Source organism: Cherax quadricarinatus, chromosome 28 (assembly GCF_038502225.1).
Source record: "Cherax quadricarinatus isolate ZL_2023a chromosome 28, ASM3850222v1, whole genome shotgun sequence".
NCBI classification, from domain to species: Eukaryota; Metazoa; Arthropoda; class Malacostraca; order Decapoda; family Parastacidae; genus Cherax; species Cherax quadricarinatus.
The window spans coordinates 25,991,351-26,011,990 of NC_091319.1; the positions used below are offsets into that span (position 1 = coordinate 25,991,351).

At 40.5% G+C, this 20,640-nt stretch overlaps 1 protein-coding gene across 1 annotated transcript in view; it reads left to right on the forward strand.

Moving 5' to 3' along the window:
• LOC128693311 (uncharacterized) overlaps positions 1-10,845 on the forward strand; it is a 54,441-nt gene extending 43,596 nt beyond the window's left edge. Inside the window, exon 4 of the mRNA XM_070089494.1 lies at positions 10,427-10,845. Coding sequence (XP_069945595.1) covers positions 10,427-10,591 — 165 coding nt within the window. The 3' untranslated portion in view covers positions 10,592-10,845. The remainder of the gene's footprint in view (positions 1-10,426) is intronic.
• Positions 10,846-20,640: the final 9,795 nt, after the last annotated feature.

Here is a 20,640-nt window from a genome sequence, read left to right on the forward strand (position 1 = left end):
AGGAAAATGTAGATCAGAGAAGGTTTGGTGTATGCAAGTACATTCATTCCTTGTCAAGAAACTCAGGACTACAAATTCGGTATGCTCTAAGGAAAAATCCGATGATGATGCCTCTTTTGGTCTTAGTATCTTAACTGGAATAGAAGTGAGCGAGATCATATTTGTTGGTAGGTTTACGGTAAACTTGAAATCTTAGATTATCAGCTTTGTGAATGAGGACGTCTAGAAAAGGTAGTTTGTCATTGGATTCTTCTAGAGTAAACTGGATAGCCGGTTCAGCTGCATTGAGCCTTGCCTGAAGATTCCACACATCAAATCGTTTGGGAGTTACTATGAGGACGTCGTCCACATAACGTAACCAAGTGACACTGGTGGGGATGATGTTGGTGAATATGTTCAGCTTCCAGGTGCTTCATATACAAGTTGGCTAAGACGTCGCTGATAGGGGGACCCCATTTCCATACCATAGGTTTGTTTGTAGAGCCTGTTATTGAAAGAAAAGCAAATGAAATTAATGCAGAGTTCAATCAAATCGACAAAATCTCTGGGAGGTAGAGGAAGGTTAAGGTCCTGATTGACTTTACGTCGTAGAACGTCAATGGCTTGTGTGGTAGGTACTTTAGTGAAGGGAGTAGTTTACGTCCAAACTATACTTAGTTTCTTGCTTTGGATGGAGAAGTTTCTGATGCGCTTGAGAAGGTCGCCTGACTGTTTAAGATGAGCGGGGATGATGGTCCCCAGAAGGCAGGAAAGATGTTTGGAAGAACGGCTAGTTTGTGTGGTGCACTGCCTATATCTGATGTGATTGGTCTGAGAGGAATAATATGTTTATGGGTCCTGGGTTTAGTTTAATATCTTTATTGTGCGCCCCATCATACCCATCCTGTGGGTGGTAGTCAAAAGATTACAGAGGTACATAATGGGTCGAGGGACTGGACCCCAAAGTTATGATAGCTGAACTAGTTACAAAGGTAATGAACTCCAGGTAGATCTAATCACAATCATGAAGTTACAAAGGTAATGAATCATCCTCACTCCTATACATGGTTACAATCATGAACAAATTACAAAGTAATGAGCCACTGATACGTTCACATCCGGTCACAACTGTAATGAGTTATAAATACAAATATTAGGTGGGTCATAAACCCACACGAGCGCGCGAACACACACACACGAGGGCGCACGCACAGACACATGCAAACGAGCGTACAAATATATGCATACACACAAGCGTGCGCCTGCGCACGCACGCACGCACGCACACACACACACACACACACACACACACACACACACACACACACACACACACACACACACACACACACAATTAAAAACCAGTGGGGTTTTGAGAAAGAAGGAATGGATGGCACGGGTGAAAGGGAGTACTTAGTAGGAACAATCCAGTCTGAGGGACATAAGGTGATAATTGCAGTAATGTACAACCCACCACAGAACTGCAGGAGGCCACGAGAAGAATACAATGAGAGCAACAGAGCAATGGTCGACACACTAGCCGAGGTGGCCAGAAGAGCACACATGGGGGGAGCAAAGTTACTAGTTATGGGTGATTTCAATCACAAGGAGATTGACTGGGAAAACCTGGAGCCCCATGGGGGTCCCGAAACATGGAGAGCCAAGATGATGGATGTGGTACTGGAAAACCTCATGCATCAACATGTTAGAGACACTACCAGAGAGAGAGGTGATGATGATCCAGCAAGACTGGACCTTGTATTCACCTTGAGTAGTTCGGACATCGAGGATATCTTGTATGAAAGGCCCCTAGGAGTGAGTGATCATGTGGTTCTGTGCTTTGACTACATAGTTGAGCTTCAAGTGGAGAGAGTAGCAGGAATAGGGTGGGAAAAACCGAACTACAAAAGGGGGAACTACTCAGGCATGAGGAACTTCCTGCAAGACATTCAGTGGGAGAGGGAACTGACAAGAAAACCAGTACAAGAAATGATGGACTGTGGCAACTAAATGCAAGGAGGCAGAAGAGAGGTTTGTTCCCAAAGGAAACAGAAATAATGGGAAGAACAGAACGAGTCCTTGGCTCACCCAAAGGTGTAGGGAGGCAAAAACTAGGTGTACTAGAGAATGGAAAGGGTACAGAAGACAGAGAACTCAGGAAAATAAAGAGATTAGCCGAAGAGCCAAAAACGAATATGCACAGATAAGAAGGAAGGCTCAGCGACAATATGAAAATGACATAGCATCGAAAGCCAAGTCTGACCCGAAGCTGTTGTACAGCCACATCAGGAGGAAAACAGTCAAGGACCAGGTAATCAGACTGAGGAAGGGTGATGGGGAGTTCACAAGAAACGACCGAGAGGTATGCGAGCTCAACACGAGATTTAAAGAGGTATTTACATTGGAAACCAGTAGGACTCCAGGAAATCAGAACAGGGGGGTACACCAACAAGTGCTGGATGAGGTACACATAACCAAGGAGGAGGTGAAGAAGCTGCTATGTGAACTTGACACCTCAAAGGCGGTGGGACCAGACATCTCTCCGTGGGTCCTTAGAGAGGGAGCAGAGATGCTGTGTGTGCCATTAACAAAGATCTTCAACACATCCATTGAAACTGGGCAACTCCCTGAGGTATGAAAGATGGCAAATGTAGTCCCAATTTTTAAAAAGGGAGACAGACATAAGGCACTAAACTACAGACCTGTATCACTAACGTGTATAGTATGCAAAGTCATGAAGAAGATCATCAGGAGGAGAGTGGTGGAGCACCTGGAAAGAAACAAGTGCATAATTGACAACCAGCACGGTTTCAGGGAAGGAAAATTCTGTGTCACAGACCTACTGGAGTTTTACGACAAGGTGACAGAAGACAAGAGAGAGAGGGGTGGATCGACTGCATTTTTTTGGGACTGCAAGAAGGCCTTCGACACAGTTCCTCACAAGAGGTTACTGCAAAAGCTAGAGGATCAGGCACACATAACAGGAAAGGCACTGCAATGGATCAGAGAATACCTGACAGGGAGGCAACAACGAGTCATGGTACGTGACGAGGTGTCAGGATGGGCGCCTGTGACAAGCGGGGTTCCACAGGGGTCAGTCCTAGGACCTGTGCTGTTTCTGGTATATGTGAATGACATAACAGAAGGGATAGACTCAGAAGAGTCCTTGTTTGCAGATGATGTGAAGTTAATGAGAAGAATCAAATCGGACGAGGATCAGGCAGGACTACAAAGAGACCTGGACAGGCTACAAGCCTGGTCCAGCAACTGGCTCCTTGAGTTTAACCCTGCCAAATGCAAAGTCATGAAGATTGGGGAAGGGCAAAGAAGACCACACACACAATATAGTCAAGATGGCCAAAGACTGCAAACCTCACTCAAGGAAAAAGATATGGGGGTGAGTATAACACCGAGCATATCTCCTGAGGCGCACATCAATCAGATAACTGCTGCAGCATACGGGCGTCTGGCAAACCTACGGATAGCGTTCCGATACCTCAGTAAGGAATCGTTCAAGACTCTGTATACCATTTACGTCAGGCCCATACCAGAGTACATATACAGCACCAGTTTGGAATCCACACCTGGTCAAGCACATCAAGAAATTAGAGAAAGTGCAAAGGTTTGCAACAAGACTAGTCCCAGAGCTAAGGGAATTGTCCTACGAAGAAAGGTTGAGGAAAATCGGCCTGACAACACTGGAGGACAGGAGGGTCAGGAGAGACATGATAACGACATATAAAATACTGCGCGGAATAGAGAAGGTGGACAAAGACGGGATGTTCCAGAGATGGGACACAGAAACAAGAGGTCACAATTGGAAGTTGAAGACTCAGATGAATCAAAGGGATGTTAGGAAGTATTTCTTTACTCATAGAGTAGTCAGGCCGTGGAATAGCCTAGAAAGTGACGTAGTGGAGGCGGGAACCATACATAGTTTTAAGGCGAGGTATGATAAAGCTCGTGGAGCAGGGAGAGAGAGGACCTAGTAGCAATCAATGAAGAGGCGGGGCCTGGAGCTATGACTCGACCCCTGCAACCACAAATAGGTGAGTACACACACACACACGTTGTAATGCTTTATTTACAGCTAGCAAAATCTGGGTATTTCTCCAGAATGATCTGTAATATACCACTGTGGATAAAATACTTAGACATGTCTTGAACATTTCTGAGTGAGTCGTCTCTAAATTCATTAATTGTATCCCACTCCAGTACATAATGACGCAGGGTGTGACAATAGTCCATCTGGCAAAGTTTACATTTCGTTTGATCTACATCTGGTGGTTGTGATTTAACTTGCCAAAGATTCTTGTAACCCAGCCGGAGCCGGGCGGTAATGACATCCAAGAATCTGCTTATTTCGTTGGATGCACCAAAGACATGTGGCTCCTCCTGCATGATGGAATGATGGTAGATGGACTGACTTGTGTCAATCTCCCTAAGGCTTAAGTCGATAAGGTTCATTATTATTATAATCAAGGGGGAAGCGCTAAACCCGGAGGATTATACAGCGCCTGGGGGGGATGTGGAAGGCATTCAGGCTTAATTCGGGGAACTGGAGCACAGATCCAATTCCCTAACTCAAGAGCCCCTCACCAACATCAAGGAACCTTCCTTGAGGGGCAATAAGGTTCAATTGAAGTTCTTTTCGTATTATTGTTCTCAAACTACTAACTGACAACCCAAGATTGTAATCTACTCCCTCTTTGAAAGCATACAGCTTAGCCAATATATCAGTTCTATCATGCATCTGAAGACCAATGTGAGATGGAATCCACAGCATGTGCACTCTGACTCGACTGTCCACAATCTTACCATACCTGTGTCTGGCTTCTGACACAAGCATGCCACAATTTATACTTAATGAGTTGAGAGCATTTATGGAAGACAGAAGCAGTTACAATTAAAGTGTCAGCCTTAGATACATGGGCGCATTTGAGCGCAAGAAGTATGGCAAACAGTTCTGTTTGAAGGGTAGAGGCCCAGTTATTGATGCATGCTCCAATTTCTTGATGAAAGCCATCACTCTGTATGACAGCAGCACTACCAGCTGCACCAGTGGACTGGTGAACAGAACCATCAACGTAAATAATTTGTGAAAGAGTGTTCTGTGTGACTAAATTATCAATACAGCTTAAGGCATCATGTTTGGCTTCAAGACGAAGCTTTCGTTGTGATTTAAGAAGAGTTTTGGGGGGAAATGGAGGAATGGTAGTTTGGAATGTGGTAATATCTCATGGAGCAGGGAAGTGCCTCTGTTGTCTAACTTGACATAGATCATGTAGCTGGTTCATGCGGAGGTCGGTTCCAGTTTTTTCGATCCATCTGGAAGGATGTTCACCAGTGCTGAGGAAAGTTTGGAGGGTTTCTGTGCAGGGGTTTGAATGGGCTAACCTAAGCATATTGACCCCAATAAGGATATTTCTTTCAGTAACATGATCTCTAATGCTTGGAATATTAAGTTCTTTCCACATATTTAAAATTTTGGCAGTACGAGGGCATCCTAGGATGATCCTCATTGCTTCGTTTTGCAGTTTTTCCAGCCCCTCAAGCTTCTAGTCAGACACGAGTGCAAGTAGTGGCGCAGCATAATCAACCAATGATCTAATATAAGCAAGATAGATAATTTTCACAATTTTAACATTAGCTCCATACCTGGGATGAAAACCTGCCACAACTCTAAGTGCTCTCAGCCTTTCTTTGTATTGGCGACAAAGTCTCGTTACAACAGGTCCAAGCAGTGGAACCTCAAAGCCTAGACACCTATATCTGCTTACTTATTCTAGAAGAGACCCATCATGCAACTGGATCTGACGAACTGTGCCTCTCTGTCGAGGAGGACGCCTGTTGAGTATCTTTGTTTTATCCCGAGATTATCAACCCCAGGTCCTGACATGAGGCTAGTACATGATTAAGAATGTTTTGGGTGTTGGAGAATCTGGTGGTGTGAATCATTATATCATCAGCAAAATTAATCATATAATGATGGGGCTGGCTAGGCATAGCATTAAGTAAGGCATTAATTAGAATACTGAATAGGGTGGGACTGAGTACACCTCCCTGTGGGGTTCCTAATTCAAAATCTTTAGTTACACTTCTACGTCCCTGGAACAACACAGACGACTTTCTATTGGATAGGTAGCCTTTAATCCAGCAGAGTGGGTCTTGGGTAAACCATACATGTGTGCTGGTTGGTGTGTGGTCTTGGGTAAACCATACATGTGTGCTGGTTTAGGGTTACTGGGTATTGAGTAGTTTCTTCCCTTCACTTGAGCGTTTGAGTATTTGTCTGGTATTGTATAGGAAATCTTTGGTGTCTCCCACTGTTGTGTGCTGATGGGTTCGTATGTAGATTGATCATTCAAAAGGTTCATCATTTTGGTGTTGTAGTCACTGGTGTTGAGTATGAGGACTCCACCTCCTTTGTCGTCGGTGGTGACAATAATATCTGGGTCATTGGCGAGGTCCTTAAGGGAAGTGATATACTGTCTAGAAAGATTAGTAGAAGCTCACATAAAGCTGCAGTAAGAATGCCCAGTGACTACAACATCAAAATGATGGACCTTTTGAATGATCAGTCTACATATGAACCCATCAGCACACAACAGTGCGAGACACTCACCAAAGATTTCCTATACTAAAGCAGACAAATACTCAAATGTTCAAGTGAAGGGAAAAAACTTCTGTACTTGATACCCAGCAACCCTAAACCAGTACACATGTATGGTTTACCCAAAACCCATAAACATATTATTTCTCTCAGACCAATCACACCAGATATAGGCAGTGCACCACACAAACTAGCCGTTCTTCCAAACATCTTTCCTGCCTTCTGGGGACCATCAGCCCCGCTCATCTTAAACATTCAGACGACCTTCTCAAGCGCATCAGAAACCTCTCCATCCGAAACAAGAAACTAAGTATAGTTTGGACGTTACTTCTCTCTTCAATAAAGTACCTACCACACAAGCCATTTACGTTCTACGACGTAAAGTCAATCAGGACCTTAACCTTCCTCTACCTCCCGGAGATTTTGTCGATTTGACTGAACTCTGCATTAACTTCAGTAACAGGCTCTACAAACAAACCTATGGTATGGGAATGGGGGTCCCTATCAGCGACGTCTTAGCCAACTTGCATATGGAGCACCTGGAAGCTGAACACTTCACCAACATCATCCCCACGAGCATCACTTGGTTATGTCATGTGGACGACATCCTCACAATAACTCTCAAACGTTTTGAAGTGTGGAATCTTCAGGCAAGGCTCAATGCAGTTGAACCAGCTATCCAGTTTACTCTAAAAGAAGAATCCAATGACAAGCTACCTTTTCTAGACGTCCTCATTCACAAATTTGAAAACAATCTAAGATTTCAAGTTTACTGTAAACCTACCAACAAATATGATCTCGCTCACTTCTATTCCTGTCAAGATACTAAGACCAAAAGAGGCATCATCATCGGATTTTTCCCAAGAGTATACCGAATTTGTAGTCCTGAGGTTCTTGACGAGGAATACATATACCAAACCTTCAATGATCTACATTTTCCTTCTTTTTTTCATCAAAGACTGCAAGAAAAGAGCTCTTCGGATCATCAATTCTTCACACACCAACACCACTCCTAAGTTATAATCCTTCCCAACAGCCAGGTTGCATTGAATGTTTCCAAGGTACTCGCACAAACTAACACTAGAGTCGCCATTGCATCCATCACTTCCATAAGGGATCCAACCAGGACAAAATCGAACCATCATGAAACAGTCAATGCAGGAGTTTACACTATATGTTATGGAGGCTGTGACAAGATATATGTAGGTGAAACAGTTAGGAACCTCAAAACACATCTTAATGAACACATTAACGCATGTAAGAATGAAAACTTGAACAACGCCTGCATACAACACTGGAATTCTGCCAATCACCTCATGAAATTCAATGATGCCCAACTAGTGATCAGAGAGCCTAATTTCCCAAGACGTAAATGCCTTGATTCATCATTAATCGCTGTTTCTAACACAATCAAGCAAAATAAAGGAAGCTTCATCATCTCTGAAGTATTAGCAAAAATCCTTCTCAAAACAGTAAACCCTGCCATCACGTAGTCTCTGCTGCTAATACTACACAAGAACATAACAGAGAAGGAACACTGAAACAGACCTTCTCAAATCCAGCCACCAATAGAAATATTTGTCTAACCTATTTTTATGCTACCCGAGTAATAGCTTTTATAACCTTTTACTCGTGTAGAAGTTGATCTACCATATTATATTACTACTACTACAGCTAATATTACAACTACTACTACCACCACTATTACTCCACTTCACTCTTAGCCTATAGATACCCTCTGTATCCATGTATTGTTTGTAACGGCTTGATAAAGCTCCTGGAGAGCGAAACGTTGCCACAATAAAATGACACATTAGTTGCACTCAAATTTCGAACGTATCACTCTTCGAAAACAGACCCCTTTTTTCAAACCAACTTTGTCCCTATTATCGAACTCGCCCCATTTTCGAACCACCGGGTACTGAACTTGTCCGGCAGCCTGCTCTGTCTGCGTCCCCCACGCAGGCGCCGTGAGCCAGTCTGGTTTTGTTGATGCTTGAGTGAACACTAACCTGCGCTCTCATTCAAACATTTTATGATTACTTCATTGTGTTTAGTGCTTGTGGGACTGTGAAATAAGCTACAATGGGCCCAAAGAAACTTGCTAGTGGTACGCCTGTTGTAAAGAAAGTGAGAAACACCATAGCAAGATGAAACAAGCCATCTTTGTAACAAATTCAGTGACAAAACCATGTCCCATTTTAGGGAAATCTTAAAGAGGCACCAGAAACAGAGGACTGTGGACAGTTATTTTGTGAGACAGGGGTCCAGTGACTCTCAAGCTGGTCCTAGTGGCATTAAAAGACAGAAAGGAAGTAACCCCAGAGAGGGCTTTGATACCTAAAGTCCTCATGGAGGGGGATTCTCCTTCCAAACACTAACCCCAACTCCCTCTCCTCCTCCTCCCTATCTTCCAGATGTCATCACCAATCTTCAATAAAGGTAAGTAAAATGTTATTTTATATGTTTATTTAAATTTATTAATACATAATTGAACACTATATTTGTTGTGTTTATTTAAAACTATAATTAATCTCTATAAAATGTATTTTTTTGTGAATATTTTTGGGTTACTGGAATGGATTAATTTTATTTCCATTATTTCTTATGGGAATATTGCTTTGCTTTTCAGACTTTTCGAATTTAGAACTAACTCCTAGAACGGATTAAGTTCGATATTTGAGGTTCCACTGTTAAAGCAAAGGGTAGTCATATCTTTTATTCAATAAGTTATCTGTCATGAAAAGGGTAGTCATATCTCTTATTAAATCAGTTATCTGTCATATCACTACTGTATATTTTCCAGAAAAACATTAATTTTCCAAATATGTAAATGTCTTATTTCATCACTGTCCCAATTAATATGCACACTACTAATGTACAAGTTATGTGTGCATTGTTCCAGTCACAGTATTGTGCCTCTGTATTCTTCAAGTAGAGTAAATATTAGAAGGAAATGCATCGTATAAAGAAACAGATCATACAAAGAACATCTGTTATAAAACAAAGCATCCATCACACTAAAAACAAAGATAGTAGAGTAAAATGGTCTTGCAAATAGCAATGATTATACACAAAACAATGGTCTTAAAACATCAGTCTGACAAAATTCATTCTAGGTCAGAAGCCAAAATTTAAGTTTCCAGGGAGAGGCAAGTTGGGGAAAGTTCGTAAATCTCTCCACAAAACATTAAAAAATTTATTATGGGTCCAAAACTATAAATAAATTTTCCTAGGAGGGTGTGGAGTAAATCCCAAAAGATGAATTCCATGATTCATGCTCCAAAACTCATTCTAGGTCAAAAACAACAAGTAGATTTTCCTGGTGGGATATTTGAGGAGCATTCCACAACTTATATTCCAAAATTAGCTCCATGTTAAAAGCCAACACACTTTTAGTTATTCTGGATAAATGTGATGGAGAAGAAGGGGAACTTGTAGTAGGAGTCAGGTTTGATTCCAGGAAAGAGAGGGGCAAACTTCAGCTTGAATTCACCAAATCAGGTGTCCTTGTATACACCAATTGCCAGGTTCAGCTGGGCGAGTGGGTGATTTAATATGCAACTAACAAGATGTACAATATTTGATAAAAAGAAAATGGCAAATGAAAAAATAAAAGTTGGAATACAGTATATGCTTCAGTATTTTGTCAATACACAATCAAAAGATTTTGAATATTTTACAATTTTTCTTTTTCAAAGCAAATTTATCCAGATATATGTTCAATCATGAATCATGCATCCCTCTGAGAATTCGTAGCACAGACATTTATAAATAATCAAACTCACATCACAACTTCAACACTAAAATTTCACTCGTTCTCCCTCTCTGCAGAAACTACGCGTAGGCAACACCAAGGCAAAGGTGAGCCTATGGGAAGGTCAGGAAGCTCAAAGTGAGTCTAGCAGAACATCTGGAGACCAGAAAGTGAGTTGGGGTCTCAGTCTACCATCAGACAGCATCACCGTCAACAAGAGAAAGCGAAAACATGAAAAGTAGAAGATAGAGAAGAATAAAATATGGTTTTCTTTTAGAATTAGAAAGATACAGTACTGAATTAGGAACTCCATTACTTTTTTTACTGTGTAATTAATAAACAATTATTATTATTATTCTTTGGGAAGCACTAACTAAAGCCATAAGTGTCAGACAGCACATAGGGAATGGGAGGCAATCAGGTTCAATTCAAGGGGAGAACAGGTCCACTTCCTTGGATCAACAGCCCCTCACTGGCATCAAGGTGCCTCCCTTGAGAGGAAATAAACCATCAGACTTATGGGTAGAACTCTACACAGCTTCAACTTTATCATGTGACTTCTGATTACTGTACACTCTTTATTTTAATATTGGCGTTTTTTTCCATAATTTAATGCTACAAAATATATTTCACAGGCATGTGGAATAATCCTATTAATGCTACATTGGCAGGGCAGGATTTAAGCATAAGCTAAACAAGCTACAACTTATGGCTTCATGGTCTGAAGGGGCCTCTCAGATTTTCAAAAATTTATTTTTCATTTGCTTGTGCCTAAATCCAGATGTAAACCCATACCTGATACACTTCTTACATTAATTAGCAACACTTAAATTGTTTATTAAATTTTATAAAAACATTATAACAAGTCATCTTATCTTTTGAGGAAATCATTCATGACTTTTCTTGCATTAATCATGTTCCAGTTTACAAATTACAATTAATTTTCTGGTAATTACAATTTTACAACAGTATTTTACTCTTAGAAATTAATTACAATCCTATTAATATATTTCTTTAAATTGAATAATTAAAGTCATAATCTTAAAGTTCTAATGGAGAAACCCTCCCACCCAAGCATGGGTTTGTTATGCTTCTTGGCAGTATTCTTGGCAAGTTCAGCTTTATTCTCTGTTAACACTTGCCAAATAGGGATTCTACACCTTCCCATGGCTTAGGGCATTGCCATGTTTAAATCTGGCCCTGTATATTGCCCTGGGTTCTAAGTAATTGACCAAAACCAGAGATATTGTCATAACCAAACCCAATGAACCACATCTCAGCCTGTAGAAACAGCCAATAAGTAAAACGGTTTCTTCTCTACAATATAATCAAGGCTAGCTAGCAAAATCCCAAGTACCAATGCCTGAGCAAGTGACTACCTTGTTTCCCAAACTCCCTCTATCTCGCTCCAACTAATCCTACTGAGGTAACTTTGATAATAAATTCACTGAAAAACAAGTCAGGAAACAGCACAAGTACCTCTACCATTGTTCAAAAAAGTAGCTCATGTGCTTTTGCTTACCATTACAGTACTGTTCAACACTTTTCCAATAATACTAAAGATAGCAAGGGTTATTACCCCAGTAGATAAAGGTGGAGACCCAACAGACATAAATAACTATAAACCAATACCTAACTTACCATTGTTATCCAAATTTTTTGAAAAATTAATCTTAAAGAGATTATACTCTTTTCTAGCATCACTCAATATACTCAACACCTCCCAGTTTAGTTTCAGACCAAATAAAAGCACAAATGATGCAGTTATAAAAATGCTAGACTTCCTTTATGCAGCTCTTGAAAATAATGAAAGGTTGGTTGATGAGTTTGGTAGGGTATGTAAAAGAAGGAAATTAAAAGTGAATACAGGAAAGAGTAAGGTGATGAGGATAACAAAAAAATTAGGTAATGGAAGATTGGATATCAGATTAGAGGGAGATAGTATGGAGGAGGTGAATATATTCAGATATTTGGGAGTGGACGTGTCAGCAGATGGGTCTATGAAAGATGAGGTGAATCATAGAATTGATAAGGAAACAAAGGTGAGTGGAGCACTGAGGAGTCTGTGGAGACAAAGAACTTTATCCATGAAAGCAAAGAGGGGAATGCATGAGAGTATAGTTATACCAATGCTCTTGTATGGGTGTGAGGCATGTGTGGTGAATGTTAACAAGGAGAAGGCTGGAGACAGTGGAGATGTCATGTCTGGGGGTAATGTGTGGTGTGAATACAATGCAGAGAATCCATAGTTTGGAGATTAGGAGGAGGTGCAGGATTGCCAAAACTATTATCCAAAGGGGTTATTGAGATGGTTTGGACACTTAGAGAGGATGGAATGAAATAGAATGACTTCAAGTGAGTATAAATCTGTAGTGGAGGGAAGGCGGGGTAGGGGTCAACCTAGGAAAGGTTGGAGGGAGGGGCTTGGACTTCCAGCAAGTGTGTGTGAGCATGTTAAATAGGAGCAAATGAAGACAAATGGTTTTAGGACTTGACGTGCTGTTCGGGTGTAAGCAAAGTAACACTTATAAAGAGATTCAGGGAAACCGGCAGGCCGGATTTAATTCCTGGAGATGGGAGGTACAGTGCCGGCACTCTGAAGGAGGGGTGTTAATGTTGCAGTTTTATAACTGTAGTGAAAGCATGCCTCTGGCAAGACAGTGATGGAGTGAATGATGATGAAAGTTTTTCTTATTCAGGCCACCCTGCCTTGGTGGGAAATGGCCGATGTGTTAATAATAAAATAAAAAAAAATCTCAACATGACCTATTGACATAGGTGTCCTGTTGGGTAGTGTCCTCAGCCCTGTGCTTTTTCTCATATACATCAATGATCTTCCAAATGAATCTCAGTAACTTAGACCAGTTCTGTTTACAGATGATACAACTTTTGTCATCTCCCACCCAAATCCAAATTCTCTCAACAACACTGTTAATGAAGAGCTCTTAAAGATATTAACCTGGATGACTACCACTACAATCACATTTATCAATGACAAGACCTTCTACACGATGTTTGGGAACAGAGCTACAAATGTCCAACTAAACATTGTAATTAACAGTTCTCTCACTGCTAAACAAAACGAAGGGAAATTCTTAGGTCTGTTCATTGACAGCAACTTGAAATTCAACACATTACAAAAAAAGTATCAAAACCAGCTAGCATCCTCTCCAAGGTATGTTACTATGTATGTACCTCAAACAGTACTACATACATTATGCTACTCTCTAATCTAAACTATCTCACCTACATTATTTGTGTCTGAGGATCCATTACAACACATCATCTTAAGCCAATAATAACAAAAAGCAGCTGTATGAATGATCAAGTCTAGAACCAAACAACACACACTCTCACTCTTCAAAAGTCTAAACCTACTTAATATATATAAAATTCACTCATACTACTGTGCATACAGGTCAATTAATGCTAATATCAATCCTGCCCTGAAAATCTTTCATGATAGTTACAACAGAACTCATAGGTATAATACTAGACCCAAAAATCTCTATGATAGTCCCTGTGTCCAGCTCAACCTTTGTAAAAACTCAATGTGTATTAAAGGACTTTCTACCTGAAGATTCCAGTCTCCCTCTTTGCCAGCCACTTCAAAGCTACTGTTAAAAACACTTCCTTACCTTAATGTGATCCTGACAACAATTTATTATGATGAACAATTCCTGAAACCTTAACACCTTATCCTTCACCCAATATTATCCCTGTTCTTGTTCCATCATTCCTTTAATTCATGTACCCAGCTTCATCCTTAATGTATCACTAATCAGAATTTTTATTGAATTACTGAATACCTTTAATGTAATATAAACTTAAGTATTCTTATTCTCATATACTAGTAATCATAATTTAGTCTTAAGGTTACCCAAAATGCCTTGCATAATAAAAGGCTTTCTATAAAGTAGTTTATATGTCAATTACCCTAACTGTATAATGTACTGTACTCCACTTTATCGAAATAAAGTTTGTTTGTCCGTTTGTTTTATGAAAAGTTTCTTAAGCAACAAGAATGCAGCAGTCATCCCTTTGATCACCAGTGTGGCTGCCTAGAGCAACAAGAATAACCTTCAGATCCTGACTATGAGGCTGCTACATTCTTATCTGCAGACTTAACATATAAACCTTCTAATCCTTATTAAAATCCAACTACATGTAGTACCTGTATACCCACCAGATAAACCTTCTAATCCTGACTAGGATATGACTACTTGTAGTAAATAACTGCAGACTCAACAGATGAATATTTTAATCCTGTCTAGGATACTATTATATACATAACTGAAGACAACTAATAAACTTCCTAAGCTTGAATACTCCAAATAATATAAGCATTGTGGAAAGTAGCAGAAACACTCAACTGCATTACATAATGAACAGCTCAGGTATCAGATTTAAGGGTGGCTTAAATGAGGTACTGTACCTCATTCTATACATAATATTCACACTACACACTTCTCTCAAACATGACATCTTTGCTGCCTCCAAGCTCATCCATATAGCATTATTTTTTTATTATTAACACACTGGCCGATTCCCACCAAGGCAGGGTGGCCCGAAAAAAGAAAAACTTTCACCATCATTCACTCCATCACTGTCTTGCCAGAAGGGTGCTTTACACTACAGTTTTTAAACTGCAACATTAACACCCCTCCTTCAGAGTGCAGGCACTGTACTTCCCATCTCCAAGACTCAAGTCCGGCCTGCCGGTTTCCCTGAATCCCTTCATAAATGTTACTTTGCTCACACTCCAACAGCACGTCAAGTATTAAAAACCATTTGTCTCCATTCACTCCTATCAAACATGCTCACGCATGCCTGCTGGAAGTCCAAGCTCCTCGCACACTAAACCTCCTTTACCCCCTCCCTCCAACCTTTCCTAGGCCGACCCCTACCCCGCCTTCCTTCCACTACAGACTGATACACTCTTGAAGTCATTCTGTTTCGCTCCATTCTCTCTACATGTCTGAACCACCTCAACAACCCTTCCTCAGCCCTCTGGACAACAGTTTTGGTAATCCCGCACCTTCTCCTAACTTCTAAACTACGAATTCTCTGCATTACATTCACACCACACATTGCCCTCAGACATGACGTCTCCAATGCCTCCAGCCTTCTCCTCGCTGCAACATTCATCACCTATGCTTCACACCCATATAAGAGCGTTGGTAAAACTATACTCTCATACATTCCCCTCTTTGCCTCCAAGGACAAAGTTCTTTGTCTCCACAGACTCCTAAGTGCACCGCTCACCCTTTTCCCCTCATCAATTCTATGATTCACCTCATCTTTCATAGATCCATCTGCTGACACTTCCACTCCCAAATATCTGAAGACATTCACCTCCTCCATACTCTCTCCCTCCAATCTGATATCCAATCTTTCATCACCTAATCTTTTCATCCTCATAACCTTACTCTTTCCTGTATTCACTTTTAATTTTCTTCTTTTGCATACCCTACCAAATTCATCCACCAACCTCTGCGACTTCTCTTCAGAATCTCCCAAGAGCACAGTGTCATCAGCAAAGAGCAACTGTGACAACTCCCACTTTGTGTGATTCTTTATCTTTTAACTCCACACCTCTTGCCAAGACCCTCGCATTTACTTCTCTTACAACTCCATCTATAAATATATTAAACAACCACGGTGACATCACACATCCTTGTCTAAGGCCTACTTTTACTGGGAAATAATCTCCCTCTTTCCTACATACTCTAACTTGAGCCTCACTAGCATTGTTGGTACCATTATACTCTGGTGCATTCCCCTTTTTTTGCCACCAGAGAAAAAATTCCTACCACAGATGCCTCAACACATCACCTACCTTTTTCCACTAGTGTAGTCTGTAGTTTACTTCCTCCTTCATAGTCATCTTCTTGACATGATCACTCCCAAATATTTAAATACTGTACGTAACTTCCTCCAAACATTATACTGTACAGTTCAATACAAGTGAAACTACTGCTTATATTTTGCATTAAATGATGCACTCCACCTCTCTCTAGGCATTATATATTATTGCTGCAGAAATCTGTGTCATAAATCTTTGTGCTCAATATCTGGTGAATGTATTACAACACAATATATACAATCTTTGCAAAAAAAAAAAAAATTGTCATGAAATGTGAAAAAAATGTTTGCTGTTGATCAAGTACCAAACATTTTTTACTTGTCTCTAACCATGAAAGAAAATGAATCAGACATACTCATATGTATGGCATTCTCTCCAACTCAGATAAACATGAGAAATAACTGCTGAGCTCTCAGTACCCCACAAACCATGTTAGACAGAGGTGTTGTGACACTTGCCGTTTGTCTCTGTTGCCTTGCACAATTGTCTACGTTAGCTGCTATCTACAGCTGTTTCTATCAATCACTGCCTTGGGAGATGCTTTGTATGGAGGACAATCTCATGTCATCACTGTCCTAGACAAGAAACTCCCTGTCTAGGATACTGCAGACAAGTTGGGATGCATCCCAAAGTCTATCCAGAACCTTAACAGAGTAATCAACAACCTGCCTCATGGTACACTCCCAATAAGATGATGGAGTCTTGGAGGTCCTGAAGACCACTCCATGCACTGACACTCTTCTTCTGAAGAAAGCTATGCTTAACCTTACAGTTACTGCTTAGGAATTCCAGAATAAGTATCCTGATGTCCTAGGAGAAGTGGCTGTACACACTACAACAATGTAAAAATACCGAGAATGCAGTGTCAAAGGGCTGATAAATTCCTTATCACTGAGAGTATGTGCTACTTATGACAAGTACAATGATTGGCCCACGGATAATTGGAGGAAATCCTTCTTTCAACACACTGGCCGTATCCCACTGAAGAAGGGTGTCCCCCCCACCAAAAAAAAAAAAAGCTTCTCTTTATAAATTTAGTAATGTATACAGGGAAAGGGGTTACTAGCTCCTTGCTCCCAGCATTTTAGTCACTTCTTACAACACGCATGGCTTGTAGAGGAAGAATTCTGTTCTGCTTCCTCACAGAGAAATTGGAGGAAATGTCATGTTTATTAATGAATCAGCTTTTTGTGTCATTGGGAATGCCTCCAAGCAGGTTCATTGTCCCAGGGGGTCTTCAAGGTTACACCCCCAACTTCACAATCAAGATGGTTAAATACCCTGCCAAACCAAGGTTTGGGGATGTTTCACCAATAACTGTAGCTGTGGTGGTCTTTCCTGCCCAAGGGCAAAATAATGAATGGGGAGTAATATTTACAAGTACTTGATGAGAAACTTCTCACTCATTACCAAATTCATTACACCAACACCTTGATGAAAGATGGTGTCTGCTGTCACTTAGCAAGATCAAGGATTGCTTGAGACAGCATGAAATCCCTGTTGTAGAGTAGTCAGGTCACAGCCCGGATCTTAATCTAATAAAAAAATGCTTGGCAGGCACTGAAATCCAAAGTGCCAGAACACCAAGTTACCAGCATTCCTAAGATGGAGGCAATGAAAAGTTAATGAATTTATGTATATCGATCTGACTTGTTTCCAGAAACTAAGTGATTCTTTGCCAGAAAATAATAAAGTAACAAAAGCAAAAGGTCAAATGACAAAATAATGATCCTTTGTACTTTGTAGGTTCCCTAATAAGGCTCATTCAACTGTTTTTGTATTACATGCATTTTTTTCTAATTTTTTTTTTTGTAGCTAAATTCTTTTTGTAGGATCTGAACTTCAGTTTAGCATACAGTAGGACCCCTGTATCCAGGGATCCAGTATCCACAGTTTCAGTTATCCACGGTTTACCACAGCCCTAAAATAACCCTTAATTTTGCTTAATCATGGCCTCAAAGTGCAAAAATAGTGATGGTGGAAGTTCTTCAAAGCCTGAGAAGTTGTGAAGTGCTTCCCATCAGCGAAAAAATGATAATTCTCCAATTGTGTGTAATTTATCAATTAAACTTTATAATAGGTATCTATGTAAACAAAATACGATTATATATAGTGTTTGCAACTATCCGTGGTTTCAGTATCCACAGGAGGGCCTTGGAACTTATCCTCTGCGGATACGGGGGTCCTACTGTATGTAATGAGATGAGGTGTTTTCATTTCACTGTATGAGTCAGGAAGATTATAAAAGCACAAGCTGCACTCAACAGGCTCTGTGCACCACCGGTGCTTCACATACAATACTGCACAGCCATGGCTTACAACTTTCTCACCAATATTTAGTGAGTGTATCGCATATATTAAGGAATTATACAGTGTAGTACTATTTATGTATAAGGTAAAATGTTTAGTGTGCTTTTAACAACCAGCAGCTATTAAAGATACTAGCAATAGCCAGCTCTGGCCCTCAACTCCTCAATAAATACCAGATGTTTTAAAGGAATAAAAGGATGGACAGCCCTTTGATGTGATGATTTGAAATCAGTGTTTCAATACAGCAATGACGTACCACTGCTATTACATATTTCTATCAGTTACAACTAGCCATGTTGTGAATGTCTTTGTACAATGGCACTGCAGTTTACTTACAAGCGTTCAGTGTTTATTTCACATATAAATGTACAACATTTTCAACAACAAATTATTTCAATAATTAGATTAAAATTTTAAAGGTATGGCCATTTAAAATTAATGTAAAGAATGTGAAAAATTTCAGTGAACTCAATCTGTAAAGCTGTTTCAGTACGATATACTAAAGCAAAATCAGCCAGTAATGTTTGACAATTATTATACTTTGAGACATACTAAGGAACACTAAGTTTAGGTTACAAACAAAACAGGGCATCATGATGAGCTTAGCAATACAGGAGATCAATGCTGCTGGGTGGTTGGTCCTGAGTGATGGATTTTATTTTTATTATTATCACACTGGCCGATTCCCACCAAGGCAGGGTGGCCCGAAAAAGAAAAACTTTCACCATCATTCACTCCATCACTGTCTTGCCAGAAGGGTGCTTTACACTACAGTTTTTAAACTGCAACATTAACACCCCTCCTTCAGAGTGCAGGCACTGTACTTCCCATGAGTGATGGATATGTGATATACAGTGGTCCCTCGCTTTTCGTAGTTCCCAGCAATCATAGATTTCGGAAATCATAGGGGTATTTTCGTATAAACATGGGCTCGCTTTTCATAGGTTGACTTGCGAGTCGTAGTTCGTCCGGGACACGTACCCACAGCGTGAGCCAGGGCGGCAGCCAGTCTGGCATTGTTTACCAGTGAGCGAAGGTCCCCTCACGTGCTCCAGCGAAATATTTCATAATATTCCATTTACAGTGGACCCCCGGTTAACGATTTTAATCCGTGCAAGAGGGCTCATCGTTATGCGAAATAATCGTTATGCGAATGAATTTTCCCCATAAGAAATAATGGAAATAAAATTAATCCGTGCAAGACGCCCAAAAGTATGAAAAAAATTTTTTTTTACCACATGAAATGTTAATTTTAATACACACAAACTGAAAAAGGCATGCACAATTACATGACACTTACTTTTATTGAAGATCTGGTGATGATTGATGGGATGGGAGGAGGGGAGAGCATTATCTTCTTACTGTTTAGAAGGGGAATCCCCTTCCATTAGGACTTGAGGTAGCAAGTCCTTTTCTGGGGTTACTTCCCTTCTTCTTTTAATGCCACTAGGACCAGCTTGAGAGTCACTGGACCTCTGTCGCACAACAAATCTGTCCATAGAGCTCTGTACCTCCCGTTCCTTCAAGACTTTCCTAAAATGGGCCATAACATTGTCATTGAAATAGTCACCAGCACGGCTTGCAACAGCTGTGTCAGGGTGATTTTCATCTATAAAGGTTTGCAGTTCAACCCACTGTGCACACATTTCCTTAATCTTTGAAGTAGGCACAATGGATTCCACAACTGGCATAGGCTTCTCAGGGTTAGCCCCAAACCCTTCAAAATCTTTCTTAATTTCCATACTAATTCTCACCCTTTTTACCACAGGGTTGGCACTAGAAGCTTTCTTGGGGCCCATGGTCACTTATTTTCCAGAAACAGCACCGAAAACACTGTAATAATACGAAATATTCCGAGTGTATGCTTGGATGTTACCGCGGAGGCTGGCTGGTAAACAATGGGACGGCCGGCACATGTGAGGGCACATTGGACGCGTCTCGGACGAAAATCGGTAAGCGGGTTTTTAATCGGTATGCGCGGCAAAAATTTTGCGATAAAAGTAATCGTTATGCGGAAAAATCGCTATGTGATGCCATCGTTATGCGGGGGTCCACTGTATTTTAGTGCTTGCAAGTACTAAATAAGCTACCATGGCTCCAAAGAAAGCTCCTAGT